At 45.2% G+C, this 19,930-nt stretch overlaps 1 protein-coding gene across 2 annotated transcripts in view; it reads right to left on the bottom strand.

The window, feature by feature from the left end:
* egl (Egl_like_exo domain-containing protein) overlaps positions 1-19,930 on the bottom strand; it is a 325,918-nt gene that overhangs the window by 255,350 nt on the left and 50,638 nt on the right. For both annotated transcript variants that reach the window (XM_070541355.1, XM_070541356.1), the window contains exon 2: positions 4,923-5,034. In XM_070541355.1, the coding sequence (XP_070397456.1) occupies positions 4,923-5,034 (112 nt within the window). The remainder of the gene's footprint in view (positions 1-4,922; positions 5,035-19,930) is intronic.

The raw sequence follows: 19,930 nt of genomic DNA, 5'->3' as shown, positions 1-19,930 counted from the left end.
GGTGGTGCCGCAGGACTGGAAGAGAGGTAAGATCATTCCAGTCCCCAAAAAAGCTTTTTCAATGTCATGTCTTGACTACCAGCCAATTTCCATTACCAGCATTTGTTCCAAACTGATGGAGCATGTCATCGTTTCCCACATCATGAGATTTCAAATTTCTAAGAACTTTTTTCGTCATAGCGAGCATGCATTTCTTAAGAATTTATCTTCCGATACTCAACTCGCACTCTTTATGAATGACATAAGTTCCAAATTAGACCTTAATGTACCCATAGACTCATTGTTTTTAGACTTCGAGAAAGCTTTTGATAAGGTACCCCACAACCATTTTTTTTCTTGAAACTTTCAGTCCTGAATCTCAATACCCTAATTTATAATTGGTTGTGTAGTTTTCTGACTGGCCAGCAACAGTTAGTTCTTGCAAATAACTTTTCATCTCTGTCTCCTGTGCTTTCTGGGGTTCCTCAAGACTCTGTTCTTGGCCCCCTTCTCTTTTTAATCTACATTGATGGCCTTCCTAATGACATATCTTCTAACATACGCCTATTTGTGGACGACTGTGTTATTTACCGACCCATTAACAATAGCTCAGATATCCCTGTCCTGCAGCGTGACTTACAAACAGTTGAAAAATGGTGTAAGACATGGTTAATGTCATTAAATGTAAATAAAACCTCATTATTATCTTTCAATCATCGGCATTCTTATGTAGCGCCCTCATATCTCTTAGGTAATTCAATAGTATCTGTGACTTGTTATAAATACTTAGGGCTTATTTTAACGCACAATCTTTCGTGGTCTTCTCACATCGCTAAAATAACTAACGAGGCTAACCGCACCTTAGGCTTTCTCTGGCGACATCTGAAATTTGCCCCTCCTTCGGTAAAAGCTCTTGCCTACAAATCTGTGGTAAGGCCCAAACTTGAATACGAATGCTCAGTTTGGGACCCTCATACTAATCTTTCTAACATGCTTGAATCTGCCCAAAATGGTGCAGCCCGATTTATCTTCCATGACTATTCTTCATATACTAGTGTCACAGCGCTAAAATCTAATGCGAATCTTCCTAGGCTAGAAACGAGACGTCAAATGTCCAGGCTCATTCTATATCACAAGTTTTATCATGCCCCAATTGGTAACAGCGTCATATTGCCAGCTCACCGCCATTCATCCCGGACCAATCATTCAAAGTCAGTGTACCCCTTGCATGCGTGCACATCATCCCATCTTCATTCTTTTTTTCCACGTACAGTGAGAGACTGGAATGATCTGCCTGAAGAAGCGGTAGACCACTCCAGTGGAACTGCGTTCAGGACTGCCATCGAACATATTTTTCTTTGAAGCTGCTCACCCCTCATGTAAAACCCCTCTCCAGGGGTATTTGAGGAATAAATAAATAAATTAATTAATTAATAAATAAACATATCAAACATCAGTAGCAAATAAACAATTTGCATGTTTTTGCACGTTCATCTTTTCATTTCAAATGCTTATACAGTCTGCGCTCATTGCAACGGACCTGCATACAACAGACTTACGGATATAACGGACCACATTTCAACCTTAGTTTGCTCTACCTATTTTATTAATGCAACAAAGATAACTTTTAACGGACCGCGCTACAACGGACTATTGGCTACAGCAAACTAAAACAGCGGCAATTTATGTCAAAATCGGGCGTACAAAACAGACATTTGTCATACCAACACAAGCTGACAACTGACGTGCGAGGGTAAGCTGACAATTGCAGCTCAATATCATGTGCGCGAGGGAGGAAGGCGGGGCAGAAGTGCACTCTTTTTTCGCACGTGAGGGAGGAGGAGGCGAGGGAGAGGGGGTTCTACTCAGGCGGCTGCTGCTTGCGGTGCGGCCACCGTATCTTGAAAGTAGTCTGCAATGTGTACAAGGTGCGCACTTTGTCCACTCACTGAGTGATCTGCATGTGGATCAGTGTGGAGTGTACTGTCCATGTACACACCACACTGAGTGTACATGGACAGTACACTCAGTGTGAAGTGGTCTCGCATGTTTCAGATGTATGTTTGTGGGCAATGCATTTAGCACAACTCACTCAATTTCGACAGTTCTGCAAACTGCGGCTGTATTTTTGACATTTGAAGCATCAGATAGTATTTAGGACGAACAATCTTATCTGAATGATTATATACCTTGCCTCAAGGTTCTCAGGCACCAAACTTGAGCTAAAAGTGAAAATATGGTGCTTGGTTAGGTTTCCTTTGCCATCACGCATCATCCGAATTGGCTTCCCATCAATCACATTCTGCTTATTCCAGCCCCGCAAAAGTTCAGCCTCGGCTCCAACAAGTCATCGTCTGGAATGACACCACGGATGGTGTTGTGTTTTTACGCAGAATAAGGACAGAAGTAAACGACGTGGACAGGACAGACAGTCACAACTAAAGTTTAATGAATAATTTCCAAAAGAATTGGAGGGGATGCGCATGCAGTCACGGATGGTGTTTATTGTGCGGTGCAGAGTCACAGTGACTATAATGTTCCAGAATGACACTACATTATGTACATTTTCATGCTGCCTATCATGGAGTTCCAAGAGGAGGTCGCTGCTGGCCAATTCCGTAGCTTGATAGCAAGGGCCTATAGCTTCTGTCAGCCATTTTGCAATAAGAAAAGGTAAGATGACTCTCAATGTCTTTTCTGGTTTCTCACTGTGGATTACGTGATAGTGGGGGAAATACTTTCTCTGGTGGCCAAAAAATTCAAAACTTTATTGAAAGCTTTTTTGGTGTACCCCCTTTTCATACGATCAGAAAGCATGGGAAAGGAAGTAGCCATAAATGCAGACTGCATTTCAGCAGTGCCCCCGCCCATGAAGCCTAACAAGGGGATGCTGCTGAACCTGTAAATGACAAGGTCTGCAAATGCCAGTTATACGCTACTGCTATAGCCCAATATGAATAACGTAGATTGGTTATGTCACACAAGCTTAAAGGGCCCCTCACCAGGCCCCATAGCAAATTTTCGTTATACGCTGGAAGTTGTTGCGTGTCCTCTAGGGAGCGTTCTGCCACAAAAAATTTTTTCAAATCGGCTCATTATTAGCCGAGATAGAAATATTTCAGTGCTGCAAACCTATGATTTCAGCAGACGGGTTCAATTGCCAAGCAAGATGCTCTCTCCACTCGCCCCGTCTAGCCTTCGCAAGCGAAATTCCTTCCCTGCGTTCTCCCATACCAGACCTCGAGGATCGCGTGACGCACACGCCTTCATTTTCTTTCCGGCACTATGCATTTCCACTGACGGCGTCCCACACGAGCTGTTGTCTCATTCATGCAGCACATACTTTTGCACGCTGTGCACAAGGAAACATGACTAGGAGTATAATTCTTCAATGCGACATGAATACTGAGGCAGAACAAGCGGATCGTAGAGCATGACCATGCGCTAGATCATGGTGGAAAATGGCATAGTTTTGGTACCTACGCATGTGACCACACAATCATGGGAACAAACAGACGAGGCGGAAGTACATCTCTTTTCCTTCGGTGTGAAGTAAAACAAAAAACATGCAGACATTGTGTTTGCGTGTTGTGTTATTTCTCTAAACTTCAATTCGTCAATTCAAGCAACAAATTACACAGATGACAGATGTGTTGAATAATTCTCAAAGGCAAGTGTCACCACGAGCGACGTCACACTGCAAACACGACTACGTAGGCGCAGGGGCACGACTATGTCACCATCCAGCTTGGAGCGTGGCGGCCGCGAGGAGAAGGAAAAACAGCATTCAGTTTGAAATTTCAGGTCTTTCCGCGGCGCGAAGCAATGTAATACTTTGCAGACACGATCATTATTGCTCAATGTATGCTCTGCGCTTGTCAGCTCAAAATGGTCAGACCTGGTGAGGGGCCCTTTAACCCTTGCTACCTGGAAAATTGGAAGTAAAAGGAAGTGAAAGACGAAGGGTGGAGAGGTCAGGAAAAGTCAATTACCAATTTCCTTTGGATGAGTCTACACGAAGCCAAGGCCAAAAGACTGTTGCCTCTGCCAAGGGGCCTTACAGGTCCAATCACTCAGCTTCAGCTCCATCCCCAGGATCCCCTTTTCCCCAGACCTGCTAGCTGTGACGGTTGCACTGACAGAGATAGACCCATTTTTGTTTCATAATAGTGGAATAAACAGAGCATTCTTAGAATCAGCATGCAAAATAACGGCAACACAAAAAGGACGGACACAGGACGCATCTTCCTTTTACTGTGCCCTTCCTTCTTTTTTGTTGCTGTCAATGTCAGCACAAATTCAAAGTATGCATCTATTCCAACTTGCCCAGGTTTCACCTTACTGCAATGAACAGGGATGGAGAAAGGCAGGAACATGAACATTGTGCTACAAGCTGAGGAATTTTTGTTCCTGCCCATTTTTTATAACATACGACGAACTACTTCCCAAGACATGTTCATTGCTATGCACAAACGACACATGCAAGTGAAAAAAAAATTAAAAGGAAAAAAATTTGGGGTAAGCAAAAAAACCACAGCTTCACATAGCGTTCCACCAGTGCCATTCCAGTGTCAATGAGGATAACAGACATGATGCATCTTTGCTCATTCTTTTTTATGAATAATGCTTCCATAATTTTTCATGCCACCGGTGCAGGTGCAGAACAGAGTACTTTTTCCCGTGTCCCTATTCATAAAGCAGCTGTCAATTATGAACCAGCCAGCCACGTTTGCACTTGCTATGCTGTGTGAGTGCGCCGGTGAACCCTGTGCACCATTAAGTGGAGGTGTTTCCTGCCTGTCACTCATAGGGTGAGCCTAGTGCAAATTCATCTCTACAGTACATGAGTTAAAATATAGCAGTGGAAAGATTTCCTGCATATACATCTAATTTTTAGTGAACACATATGCATCACACATTGGGAATAATCAGTGTGCACGCACCTTGATGACTGCATCCCCCTGGGCAGCATTCTGGAGGACACTGCGCAGCACCACATGCTCCTCCTTCACCACAAATACATCCGAGTGCTTCGCCAGAAAGTCCCGAAACTCCCTGCAGAATAAGAAGGACTTACACTATTTGTGCCTTCTACTGCAAATGATTAAACGCATCTGGAAAGGGGCTTTAACATACCAGTTAACACTTCACTACGTGTGGGTGGCTTATGGCAGTTATACCCCTGTGCAGCTATGCCGGACTTTCTTGTAGTGCACAACCTAAGTCTTTGACAGAAATCCATCGAGAGGAAGTATTCTCATTGCTTCTGATCTGACGCATCGTGGTGCTATCTCTCTCAACTTTGAGGAAGTATAAAAGGAGCACAACACCTTAGTGACTCAACAATGGGTAATGTCACACCAGTGAAATATGAGAAGTGACCCACCAGTAATCACCATGCACAGGAATCAAAACTTCTAAATGTGTCACTGCAGTGAACCTTTGAAAAGGGGCCTTAAACACGTTTAGAACATAATAGGAAAACCTTGTCCATCTGTTAATGAGGCTCCTGTAAACATACGAGCCAAATATTATTACGCTGCATAACAAAGGGAATTTACAGCCTTGCTTCGAAAGCAGTGAAAAGTTGCTCTCTCCTTCATGTTGTCGTCATGCAGCATCGCAAGCATCACCGTAGAGCCAGCACAGCTACTGCCCGATTTCGTGATCACCAGAACATTCTGAGTAATACAATTATTGCTCATTTGAGTTAAATAAATGAATAATATATATGTCTGTGATCTGAAAAATACAGAAAAATCATTTCATCACTGCACTGCTGGTCTAAACACAACAATTTTACGCTGCTGTATCTGCTGTGCATGGCTTCCAAGATGAAAAGCATAGCGTGGTGGAAATGAAAGGAAAAAAAAAGCTACCAATAGCTCCAATAACTACGTCTAACTTTGCTTGTGCTTGAAGGATTCGAAAAAAATTTTCTGGCAGGTGATTCATGAGGCAACATAATTTAATAGTGATGTCATTCCTTTCTCTATATTCTACATATCCTAGTTAGAATTGTGTTTCAGGACCTTTTTATTGGTGCAACTAAGAAAATTGTGCGCCTTTCAGCCCCTTTTGTAGCACAAGAAACAATGCTGAAGTGGAATTTAGCACACGAAAATGCTAACTCTAGATATAACAATGAAGGCATAAAAAGGAACAAACAGCAATCCAAAAGGGAATATTAGTTTCAAAGCCGATAATTTCCCCTGTGTGAGGCTGCATTGAGAACAAGTTTGACGAGTGTGATTCTTTAACAGCAGAATAACATAAATAGCAGTTAGTGAGGTTCTGACTTGCACGTTTGCAAGAATCCCTGTAAAGATTGAGGGGGTTCCTTTGGTCTACCTGGCGCAGTCGTTGCTGTGCCTCCAGCTCTGGACTTATTCGCCATTGCGAAGAACCCCGCCCCAACACCCCAAACGCCTGACCCTCGACCATGCACCGTTTTCCCCGGGCACCGTGGCCGTGTCCCGCGAGTGGGTCGTAGGGCGTCACGTAGGAAAGCCCCAACTGAGAAAGATCGCAATGGGAAAGTCGAGCTGCGGCAGGGACGAGCGCCGGTCACAAGAGGCAAGCGGCAAGGTACGTGAGCGACCAGCTATTTGTATCCCCAACGCCCCCAGCCTGGGGACGTTCACTTGCTTTGCCAGCTTGCGTAAATGTGGCTTGCTGAGTGGCTCTGCATACCACCCTTGTGGTAATCGCAAGCGCTTGGTGCATCACATTCTGCGTGTCCGCACTGTCGCTGACTAGTGTCAGTGACAGGAAGTGCTAGGTAGTGTTTGCGAACGCATTTCAGCCCACGGGCGCCGACCATTGTTCGACGCGGCATGGTACCTGCCTTCCCCCGCCATCGGGGGCCATGGGCGTCGAGTGTACTCCGTGTGTTTGGGTGCAGTTTGGTAAGTGCTGGCCATTTGTGATCAATAAATGCATAAACTGTCCTGGATGTCTCTTGTTCCTGGGAGAGCGCCCATACGTACAGCTACAGCCGGCCAGGCCTTTCATCTCGATGCTCGAACCTGCGGTAGGTCTATCGCCGTATGCCTTGGTGCTGCGTCGTGAAGCTCCACTTCTCAGGGGCCGCTTGGCGACGCCGTGCGCGGAGACGGAGAGCCCTCAAGATGAAGTGTTTCCTTTTACATTGGTGGACAGTGTACATAACTCTTGTGTGATTCACAAGTTCTCGGCTGTTAATTTTGCTGTATCAGCACCGCATTAGATTCGTTTCCAAGCTCCAGAACCTTTTGTAGGCTCCGCTTTGTACTTAGCAGGGAACGCTGAGGAAGCTATGCAAGTAGTGGAGTCGTACAAGTCTCACTCGGTAGGTTTTGTAGCTATTTGTTTGTGATGCTTTCTACTGAATAACAACTTCATATGTCACAAGTATAACTTGTGGACATATGCTTTTGTCAAATCCCATACTTGTGCGTGCTTTTGCTGCCCATATGTGATGTACTATGGTTTAGTCACAAGCAGTGCAATGTCTTTATGCCACCGCCGAGTGCAGCGGTGGCGTAGAGGTAGAACACCCGCCTCGCGTGCAAGAGGTCCGTGGTTCGAATCCCGGTGCTGGCAATTTTCCACCGGATTAAAAAAAAATCCGCGTGTTGGTAAAATTGCACAAACAGGCCTGGAGTGTGGCCTGATCCCGGTGACCAGAACCGGCAACGCACTTCCTCACCAGAGCAGGATTGGCCACCCGGGTGCAGTACTTGGCCACAACCTCCTATATGAACACAACAATAAAACCCCGGCCCTCAGTCCCCAGCAGCTGCACAGCAACTGACCACGGCGGCGGTCAGACCTGCGACGCAGCAGAGGGTGCTAAGAATCACTGCCTCCGGACAGGCCGCCATTGGAATATGAACCAGGCAACGTTTAACGCTAGAATGTTATCTAGTGAAGCGAGTCTAGCAGTGCTATTGGAGGAATTAGAGGGCAGTAAATGGGATATAATAGGGCTCAGTGAAGTTAGGAGACCAAAAGAAGCATATACAGTGCTAAAAAGCGGGCACGTCCTGTGCTACCGGGGCTTAGCGGAGAGAAGAGAACTAAGAGTCGGATTCCTGATTATAAGATAATAGCTGGTAACATACAGGAATTCTATAGCATTAACGAGAGGGTGGCAGGTCTTGTTGTGAAACTTCATAAGAGGTACAAAATGAAGATTGTACAGGTCTACGCCCCTACATCCAGTCATGATGACCAAGAAGTCGAAAGCTTCTATGAAGACGTGGAATCGGCGATGGGTAGAGTGAAAACCAAATACACTATACTAATGGGCGACTTTAGTGCCAAGGTAGGCAAGAACCAGGCTGGAGACAAAGCAGTGGGGGAATATGGCATAGGCACTAGGAATAGCAGGGGAGAGTTATTAGTAGAGTTTGCGGAACAGAATAATATGAGGATAATGAATACCTTCTTCCGCAAGCGGGATAGCCGAAAGTGGACGTGGAGGAGCCCGAACGGCGCGACTAGAAATGAAATAGACCTTATACTCTGCGCTAACCCTGGCATCATACAAGATGTGGATGTGCTCGGCAAGGTGCGCTGCAGTGACCACAGGATGGGAAGAACTCGAATTAGCCTAGACCTGAGAAGGGAACGGAAGAAACTGGTACATAAGAAGCCGATCAATGAGTTAGCGGTAAGAGGGAAAATAGAGGAATTCCAGATCAAGCTACAGAACAGGTACTCGGCTTTAACGCAGGAAGAGGACCTTAGTGTTAAAGCAATGAACGACAATCTTATGGGCATCATTAGGGAGTGTGCAATGGAAGCCGGAGGCAACTCCATTAGGCAGGATACCAGTAAACTATCACAGGAGACGAAAGATCTGATCCAGAAACGCCAATGTATGAAAGCCTCTAACCCTACAGCTAGAATAGAACTGGCAGAACTTTCGCAGTTAATCAACAAGCGTAAGACAGCTGACATGAGGAAGTATAATATGGATAGAATTGAACATGCTCTCAGGAACGGAGGAAGCCTAAAAACAGTGAAGAAGAAACTAGGAATTGGCAAGAATCAGATGTATGCGTTAAGAGACAAAGCCGGCAATATCATTACTAATATGGATGAGATAGTTCAAGTGGCTGAGGATTTCTATAGAGATTTATACAGTACCAGTGGCATCCACGACGATAATGAAAGGGAAAATAGTCTAGAGGAATTCGAAATCCCAAAGGTAACGCCGGAAGAAGTAAAGAAAGCCTTGGGAGATGTGCAAAGGGGGAAGGCAGCTGGGGAGGATCAGATAACAGCAGATTTGTTGAAGGATGGTGGACAGATTGTTCTAGAGAAACTGGCCACCCTGTATACGCAATGCCTCATGACCTCGAGCGTACCGGAATCTTGGAAGAACGCTAACATAATCCTAATTCATAAGAAAGGAGACGCCAAAGACTTGAAAAATTATAGACCGATCAGCTTACTGTCCGTTGCCTACAAACTATTTACTAAGGTAATCGCAAATAGGATCAGGAACACCTTAGACTTCTGTCAAGCAAAGGACCAGGCAGGATTCCGTAAAGGCTACTCAACAATAGATCATAATCACACTATCAATCAAGTGATAGAGAAATGTGCAGAATATAACCAACCCTTATATATAGCTTTCATTGATTATGAGAAAGCGTTTGATTCTGTCGAAACCTCAGCAGTCACAGAGGCATTACGGAATCAGGGTGTAGACGAGCCGTATGTAAACATACTGAAAGATATCTATAGCGGCTCTACAGCCACCGTAGTCCTCCATAAAGCAAGCAACAAAATCCCAATAAAGAAAGGCGTCAGGCAGGGAGATACGATCTCTCCAATGCTATTCACAGCATGTTTACAGGAGGTATTCAGAGACCTGGATTGGGAAGAATTGGGGATAAGAGTTAATGGAGAATACCTTAGTAACTTGCGATTGGCTGATGATATTGCCTTGCTTAGTAACTCAGGGGACCGATTGCAATGCATGCTCACTGACCTGGAGAGGCAAAGCAGAAGAGTGGGTCTAAAAATTAATCTGCAGAAAACTAAAGTAATGTTTAACAGTCTCGGAAGAGAACAGCAATTTACAATAGGCAGCGAGGCACTGGAAGTCGTAAGGGAATACATCTACTTGGGGCAGGTAGTGACGGCGGATCCGGATCGTGAGACGGAAATAATCAGAAGAATAAGAACGGGCTGGGGTGCGTTCGGCAGGCATTCTCAGATCATGAACAGCAGGTTGCCATTATCCCTCAAGAGAAAAGTATATAATAGCTGTGTCTTACCAGTACTCACCTACGGGGCAGAAACCTGGAGGCTTATGAAAAGAGTTCTACTCAAATTGAGGACGACGCAACGAGCTATGGAAAGAAGAATGATAGGTGTAACGTTAAGGGATAAGAAAAGAGCAGATTGGGTCAGGGAACAAACGCGAGTTAATGACATCTTAGTTGAAATCAAGAAAAAGAAATGGGCATGGGCAGGACATGTAATGAGGAGGGAAGATAACCGATGGTCATTAAGGGTTACGGACTGGGTCCCAAGGGAAGGGAAGCGTAGCAAGGGGCGGCAGAAAGTTAGGTGGGCGGGTGAGATTAAGAAGTTTGCAGGGACGGCATGGCCACAATTAGTACATGACCAGGGTTGTTGGAGAACTATAGGAGAGACCTTTGCCCTGCAGTGGGCACAACCAGGCTGATGATGATGATGAGTGCAATGTGACCACAGGTCCCCAAATCGTGTCACTCAGCTTGTTCATTGGGTTGTTTCTCCAATACTTTCCATGCAGCAAATTTTATATTTTGCAAAATAAAAGTACAAAACTTAATGCCACACTGAATTATGTGAAGCAGTCTTTTTTTGGCTTCATAATGAGAACAGCAAGAGAAGTATGCCAAGCCTACTATGTATGAAACGGAGCATGGTACTTGTTTCCTCAAGGAGGATGTTCCCAATTTAATTTCCCCATGTATTTGCTGTCAATGTTATGATGATTGTTTTGGGTCTCGCCCAACAGCAAGTTCAGCAAGGACACCTTACTTAAATGGACACTAAAGTGAAAAATGATTTCTTCTGCATCAGTAAATTACCGTTCTACAACACTAACAATACCAGTCGTACAACGCTAAGACGTTTGGTAAGCCAGAAAAAGCGCAAGAGCGAAATACGGGTGGCGACGCCTACTTATGTTCTCGCACCTAGAGGCTGTGACATTTTGGATTTTGATGGCATCTTCTAGGGCCTACTAATTACATATAGCGGTACAGATTGACTACATTGTGTGCTAAAGGAACCAATTATAAACATGGCAAGTTTCGGGAACCTTTATTCAGCCAACGTGGCCCAATGCGAAAACATACTTTGGAATTGCTGACGTTACGCTGACGTCTCGGCGCTGGGGTTTCGGTGCGAAATTCAAATACGGATACTTGGACCTCCATTTTCTCATCTAGTACTCAAACTATATTTTTTAAATGACTGCCTGCAGGGTTCTCAAACAATGCTTCATTAGTCTAAGCTGATTTATTGTTTTGCTTTAGTGTCCCTTTAATAAGCTGAAAAAACAGGAAAAATTTTATGTTTCTCCACCTGCAGCACAATGGTACTGTAATGAAATCAGATCTACAGACAAGGCTGTCATTAAAATACGAGCCAAAAATATTTTCTCATTGCATGCAGCAGAGAAGTTACAATCTTGCATAATGGATTGCTTGCTCTCACTCCTTCAGTTTCCCCCACCTATGATGGCAGCTATGCAATCATAAGCGTTTCCAAGGATGTGTGGCAGTGGCAACGGGTTATTGGAGAGATTCTGCGATATGCCACAAATGTTAATACCCATGTCTCACATAACACTATTATCAGTATATATTTCATTGCTAATTTTGTGCTAAGAGAGAAATAAAAATGCTAAAAATATACACACAGTGGTACCTCGGTAGATGCATGCAAACAACTAGGTTAATGAACGGCAGTGTTTGCAAAAGTTTGCCTTGGTTCTTGAACTCCATATCGGGCTTACACAGATCAGTTGTGTCGTGCTCAGATGTTGTATTACTTATAGGTAAATGAAAACAGTTTCATAATAATTTTGCCTCAATATAGGCTTTTTAGTTCAAACTACAGGGTTTGTATTCAATGAACCAGTGCAAGCAGATATGCTCAATTACAGACAAACCCAGATATATCGAATCTGAAGGGAATCACTAAAAATGTTACACAAACATTTTCAAGGGAATTTTACAGCTGTTCGCTCCATACAATAATTTGTTATGTGTGGGTTCGATACATCCCGGTCTGACTGTATTTGTATATTCTGAAGCTTACCAGAACTTCTACGAGAAGCACAAACCTAATTTATTTAACTGCATTTAACAGAGTGTTGAAATTGATGAACAATGACGTGGTCTCACATTTCCGGATAGTTTTACAGCAAAGAAATCAGACGCCCTAGACAGTTCTTTGCCAGAACTGAGCCTCCAGCTAAGAGACAAAAAAGAGTGAAGGATACAATGGTTTCACTGAGGACAGTGACTCTCTCTTCACCTACCTGCTGGTCTCTCCAACCAGTCTCTCGTTAGTATGTAATGAATAGTATAATTGTTTTCATATTTCTGTGTTTGAATAAATATTATTTCAAATCCTACAGTATGAATGGAGTAAATTGGTGCCCATGGGAAACTCTGCTCCAGTTAACAACCAATTCGGTTTGCAACCAGAGTCACGGAACGAATCAGGTAGTCACATGGTAGTTACAATAAAGAATGCAGTAGCAAAACTATGAATGGGAAAACTAAATGTTATATTGGACAAATTTGTGCTCCTAAAAGCAAGTGACATTCAAAGCACGACAGCATCGAGCAAAGTAGTCGATCGTTGAAATCTGATCTAGCGGTCAAACGTGTCAGCTTTTATACATACATCATTGAAGGTTCCAGAGTAAATGCTGGTGCCCACGTGTCTTCCAGAAAGTTCTACACAATTCACGTTGCACATGCAATCAGATTACACAAGTTTCGGTGACAACAGACAGAACCATCAATAAGATTCGAGAAATTTTCAACACATGCGGGCGCGTCCCGCGCTGAGCAATAACATTTCTTAGACGGTGAAAAGCAGTCATCCAATAAAGAAACATGTATGTGTCAATGCCCCCCTCTCAAAAAGCATTGTCCCGATGCTACAAAGATAACAGGAGAGCAAAAAGCAATAATACACTCACTAAACAAAAGTAACAAAATAACAAAGAACGAAAGTCCAAAGTAACAGTCCAAGAAAAGAAAGTCCAAAGTTCAGCTATGCAAAGTCCCAAAGTTTGTTAGTACTGGTAGTACGGCTTAAGTCATACAACATGGATATTCCAGGTCGTGAGCGGTGCCGCTATGATAGTGAAATGCCATCTGGCACGACCTCATATTCGAGCATGCCAATGCGTCGTATCATCTTGTAGGGTCTGAAATAGCGGTGTAAAAGCTTCCAAGTTTTAGTCAATGTATTGGGGTCCAAACTCAAACACGGTCGCCATGCAGTCACTGGAAGTCTCTGGAAAAAAAATTTCAGTTTTCTGAGTGCCGCCAGCACTGCCACCTGCCGCGGTCGCCGGTGATTGGGTCCCTCATGTCATGCAGCCTTTTGTCATCATATCCCTTCCAAGCGCTTCCAGTAGACATGTCTAACTCGAAGCAGACGCAACGCAGAAGGACAGCGTGCTCTTTGTGGCTGGCAAGAGCACTTTGTTTCTGGCGAATCCAGGTGACAGAAGTTACCACAACATTATGCCTGGCTGCTGTGCCTTCGCGTGTAGCAACCAAATGGAGTCCGGAAAGGTGTGCCAGAACAATGACCATGGTCGAAGTTCTGTGTGGCTGCTGCACAGAATTGGCCACAAAAACTTAGCATCATTGAAGAACACCTGCTTGTGCGAGGTAGTATGTTCAATAACTTGCGCACAGTTTGCTGGACAGTTACTCCTTTCAAGCGAGTGTACTTGCGTGTGACTGCTAAACTTTACCTGTCCAGCTTGGACACCTCACCATGCTTGGAGTTTTTGAAAACGATGGAGTTAGTAGTATAAGTGGTTTCGGGTGAGCTGTTTGTTTTGCGTGGCCCACTCTGTTAAGCGCTGTTGAAAATCATTCAGTATAGCTCTTCAGTTCGCGTGGCCCACTCTGCTTTGCACCACTGTGTCATGTTCAGTTCACGCGGCTCCTTTGCTTCATGCTATTAAAAATTACATAGTTACCTTTCAACTAAGTGCTTTGGTTTACGCAGCCAGCTCTGCTTTGCGCTACTATTTCCAGTTAGCTCTTCGGTTCACGCGGGCAGCTCTACTTCGCACTATTGAAAATCACCCAGTATAGCTCTTCTGTTCGCACGACCAGCTCTGCTTTGCGCTATTGTTTCATGTCCAGTTTGCATGGCTCACTTTGCTTTGCACTACTGAAAATCGCATAGTATCTACCTTTGAAGTAAGCTCTTCGGTTCGCATGGCCAGCTCTGCTTTGTACTACTGTTTCCAGTAGATGGTTGGTGTGGCTCGCTCTGCCTTGCACGGTTGAAAATTACGTAGCGCCTACCTTTGAAGTAAGCTCCTTGGTTCGCACAGCGAGCTCTGTTTTTCGCTACTGTTTTCAGTAAACAGATCGTGTGGCTCGCTTAGCCTTGTGCTATTGAAAATCACATAGCACCTACCTTTGAAGTAAGCTGTTCAGTTCATGTTGCCAGCTCTGCTTTGCGCTACTGTTTCCAGTAAACACTTCATGCAGCTCGCTTTGCATCGTGCTATTGAAGATCACATAGTGCCTACCTTTGAACACATTCTTTAGCAGACAGCGTGGATAACAGGACACAGATAAGAGGCACATGCCACCAGCGCCTGTGTCGCGGGCCTCTTTTCTATGTCCTGTTATTCACGCTGTTTGCTAAAGAATGTGTTCATACCAACATGCCAGGCTAGCCACTACCTTTGAAGTAAGCTCTTCAGTTAGCGCGGCCAGCTCTGCTTTGAACTACTGTTTCCAGTAAACAGTTTGTGCAGCTCACCTAGCTTCACATTATTGAAAATTATGTAGTAAGTACCTTTCAAGTAAGCGCTTTAGTTCGGGCAGCCACTTCTGCTTCGCACTATTTTTTATTCTACATGCGCTCTTTGGAGGAACAAAGACGAGAAAGCCTGCCTGGCAGTGGGGGCATGCTAGATTTGGAGAAGTGATGACAAATGTGCAACCGAAGCATCAACAGTGCTAACCAACAAAGAAATGCACTTCCTGGATGTATACACGGATTGAACTCGCTATCTTGTTTATGGTGGGCATGGAGGATGGAAAAAGACTAGGACATAGAGAAAGACATTTAACAAGAGTGGTCACTCCCATAGAGCCCAGCAGCCAAATTGACTGCAACGCACCAAGCGGATGGGATGAACACATTCCAGTTTCAGGTGCGTGCGTTTTGAACACTAGCTGGCACGCGCGCTATGCTGGCTGCGCTAATCGGTGCAATTTTTTTTTTTGCTTCTGCTGCTCAATTGCAAGCGGTTTTAGTGCTGAATCATTTCTTTAGTCAAAATGATTGCGAACGATTTTTACAAGCCACCATCGAATAAGTTCCACATGCAATTTCATAAAGTAGATGCAATACGCCTAGCAAATGAGGAAATGTTTATTTTGCTCTACATAAATGCTTGTTCCGGGCTTTTTGTGCATTCATCCAACATTGAGGCACTAGGTAAGCAGCAGCAGTTCCCTTATGAAGCTCCAGTGGATGGCATCAGCTGAAAGAAGTAAATTACAAGCATATGTCATTTTGGTATTTAGACCTTATAGGAATACAGAATGCAGAGGGGAAACATGTGAAAGTGGTGAATGGGCGGCATTACAAACAAAAGCAATTCACTTTTACATACATGGCGTTGGTGATACCAGACTCATTCCAAGCCATACTATAAATTATGAAAACATCTGATTTCCAAGCATTCCCCCATTGTCGGGCATTATTTCCTGCACTTTAAGAGCATAAATGCACGGGCTGCGTGTTTCAAATACAACTTGGCCTCAGCCGACACAGTAGTATGCTACACACACAGATATGGCCACAACACAGGCTCTCAGCCAGACCACGCTAGCCACTCGCAAAATTCCTTGTCTTCGCACTCTGGAGAAATACGCGGGTGCAAAGAAAGTTTCCAGACATTCAGAAGACAGAATTTTTTAGTTCTTGGTTTTTCAGCTCCTCAGTGCTATCTTTTGCGCATTCTGCCGGCGCAAGCAACCCACTGCAGTGTAATAACTCTTAGCAATCACTCGTTGCATCTTCGATAAGCATGAGTACCGAAAGAAGGTATAAGTTGTGGGGCCGTAGAAAGCGTCACAAACTTGTCTCACTGAGATTAAGTACACACCAAACTGTCACCACCGCTTGCCCGATATTTTGCTAACTGCGCCACAACGCCAGGCGTGGCGAGCATGCCTCAAAAGTGTCCCAAAAAGTAATGAAACTAATTACAATCATTTTGGGGGTCAGAGAATGTGTCACGAACTTGTCCCAGTAAGATTCAGTACATGCAAAACTAACTGCAGCACACGGCTGAGCTGCTTTTCACTAACTGTGTCCCAACGCCGAGTGCGGCCACTGTTTTTGATAAGTACCCCAAAAAGTAACGAAATTAGTTGCAATAATGTTGTGGGTCAGAGAAATCACCAAAACTTGTCCCGGTAAGATTCAGTACATGCCAAACTGCGTCATACGGCCGAGCTGCTTTTCACTGTGTCACAAAGTCGGGTGCAGCGAGCATGCCCAAAAACTACCGAAATAAGTTATAGTAATGTTGGAGCTCATAGAAAGCGTTACAAACATATCCCAGCAAGAGTCGTTAAAAAATTAGCTATGCCAGGACGGCCAAACTGTTTTTCACTAACTGCATCACAGGTCTCGGTTCCATGCCATAAAAGCCAAAATTGCTTGAAATGTGTCACAGACTATCAAACAAAATTTCTCACCTTGCCATAGTCCAATAGCACAGTGGTGCCATGTCGAAGTGCAGAAGGAACACAAGAATACGCCGGGAGCCCAATAAACAAGGCTACATCCAAAAGAGATGGGTCGCCGAAAAGGCAAACTTCACATGCGCAACTGGCCTCACTGGCTTCATTGACGTGTCTGGCGCATGACGCATGCATCTGGCACTTCTGGCATTCCATTACCTTGTTGCTAGGTAATGCAAGAAAATTAAGTTGCAAAAGTTCATTTATACACAAATGTTTTTGTCTTAGCGGGAAAAAACAAAAAATAAAACGTCTGCAAGTTCATTTCACATTCTTTTTTTTCCACTGCTTGTGTCAACTAAAGGATGGGATTAACACTAGGCATTATGTGTTTCCTGTTGCCAGTTTTCACCGAGTGTCCCCTCTTGTTGAATTTCTTGATGGCTAGGAGGGAGCATCACGTGACAATGGGCCTCTTCGATTTTCCACTTTTGGTTGCCCGCAGGCTCTCAGAGCCAGCCAGAGGGCCTTCATTTTTCTCGGGTCGTTCCGCCCACAACTCCACACACTTCCATCAGGCTGGACAGTCTTGGCTACCCGCAAGCTGCCAGAACCAGCCAGGACAATTTTGGTCTGGCTGCTCTCTGGAAGTTCTCTGGCTAGCAGATGACTAAAAGAAGCAATGGGTGCTCGCCACCGTCTTTGTGGGGACTTGACGGGTTGCAACAGGGGAGGCACTTAGGGCCGATTTACACTCGAGCCGCCCATCGCTGCAAGCCGCACCGCACGCGTGCGGTCGCGCGAAAGATTGCACGTATCAAACACTTGTGCACAAATTTCGGTTTACAATGTATAAGGCATACACTGTGCACATAGTGTAAATGGTAATTTGTGCACAAGTGCTGGATACGTGCAATTTTTCCCGCGACCGCAAGCATGCGGTGCAGCTTGCGGCGATGGGCGGCTCGAGCGTAAATCGGCCCTTAAGGACTTAATTTTACCTAGCTCAGCCCAACTGTCTACAGTCATCTTTGGATTTCCTTACATCTAGCATTATTTTCTTAGATTCTAACGCACTGTTCTGCACTGCGAAGTGGTACGATGCGAGCGGCGGTGAACCGTTTGAAGCTTTTATGGGTGTATGCATGTCCCATGAAGGCTTCTTCCTGGCGATGATCAGCGCGCCGCACTCTCGTGCGTGCATGTTATCTGCATCCTGTTCCACTCAGTTGTAGACGCTCATTCACACATACTGCATTACACTTTCGATTGATTTTTTTCTGGTGGTGTTCTTTTTCACATACCTCGTGTATGTATGCGGCAATATCTCCTTTTTATGCAGTTAGCAAAGGCGTTGCAGCTAGCTCGTGTTCGCTTCGTCTCTCCATATTGTGCTTGGATGGCAGCTCGAAACCAATGTCTTCAAACTGTAGGCCGTTGATGTTAAGAATGCGCTGGTTGAGTAATAGGCACACGTACATTAGCTTATTGCTCTCATGCTCGCGACCAATATTATGAAACTTTTTGCTCGTCACAGGCGGCATGCATTCTCATGCACCAGCCACATCCCCAGTTCATTAGGGCCAAATGAGAAGCACCATCAGCTAAGACGAACATTCTAATATCAAAGCCCAAGCAGGTCGGTACAAAATTTTATGCGTATAAGACGTACCCAGTATCCTGCTTTTTCATGTCTCGTCAAATGATGACACAATGCAAACTCATCAATGTCGCCGGTGGGAGACTTGATCACTGTGTGCAGGGATGCCCAAGCGATCGCTTTCAGGGATACAATCACTTATGCGTGATTTCGAGTCTTGGCATCGGACACGTCGGAGGCCATCTGCTGCTCTGTCCAAGGCGAGATTGGCCCAGAGCGCATCCTGTGCCGAGTCGCGCGAAATCTCGCAAAAGTGATCGTATCCCTGAATGTAACTATATCTTTTCAAGCTGACAATGCATAAATGGGCCAACTACACTGAGCGTGTGCTGGCCTCGCTGGGCGCTGCCATGCTGGTAGTATGTTTATCCTGCGGCCAGCTGTCCTGGCGTATGATTTTGCAAACTTCGGGCAGCTTCAGGGTGTCTTGGGATCTCAGCCCACGTGACTTCCTATCAGGACCAGAACTAGCTGGCTGCCGTCTGGCTGCCGTCTGGCTGCCGTCTGGCTGCCGTCTGGCTGCCGTCTGGCTGCCATCGGGCTGCCAGCGGGCTGCCAGCGGGCTGCCAGCGGGCTGCCAGCGGGCTGCCAGCGGGCTGCCAGCGGGCTGCCAGCGGGCTGCCAGCGGGCTGCCAGCGGGCTGCCAGCGGGCTGCCAGCGGGCTGCCATCAGGCTGCCAGCGGCCTGCCAGAACTGCGAAAATCGAAGAGGCCCAATCTTGAAGCCTAGTCATAAAAAATTTAAGAGGAATGCGATGATGGGAAATAGGCCATCACATGATAGGCAAGTGTTAGATTTAATCAGCTTGCTTTGGTTGCGTCTGCTGCGGGGGTTTTGGAATATGCGCACATAGTAGGCTTGGCAAGTGCACGCCGAGGTTGAGTGAAGGAATTCAAGTGTGTAAAGCAGTCAAGTCTGTGTTATGTCGATCAGTTAATGCACCGAACCACCATGTGGCTCTCCGCTTTAGCAAGCAGCAGACAGACACCAAGGCTGTAGCCAACGGAGGCATTGGGTAATTGCCCAGCATTGTGCCAAACAACCCGCAAAGGCCACCTCAAGGACGACTGGTCGCATTTCACGGTGGTTTCAGGGAAACAAGGAAACCTTTTGCCCTGCAAATGTATGAAGGCAACCAAGCCGCCCTTCTGAAAGCAATTCGTCGTGTTTGGAGGCATCTTTTGGGAAACAACAATGTCTTTTGCCCCTGCAAAGATGTGCAGGCAATCATGCAAGTTGAGTTGAGTTGAGTTTAGTTGAGTTTAATGGCACATAAGCAGCTAAGGCTATCATGCGCCAAACACTAGGTATAGATTCTTTA

Source organism: Dermacentor albipictus, chromosome 6, assembly GCF_038994185.2.
Source record: "Dermacentor albipictus isolate Rhodes 1998 colony chromosome 6, USDA_Dalb.pri_finalv2, whole genome shotgun sequence".
Classification (NCBI taxonomy): Eukaryota; Metazoa; Arthropoda; class Arachnida; order Ixodida; family Ixodidae; genus Dermacentor; species Dermacentor albipictus.
This window is presented reverse-complemented; position numbering and strand designations above follow the sequence as displayed.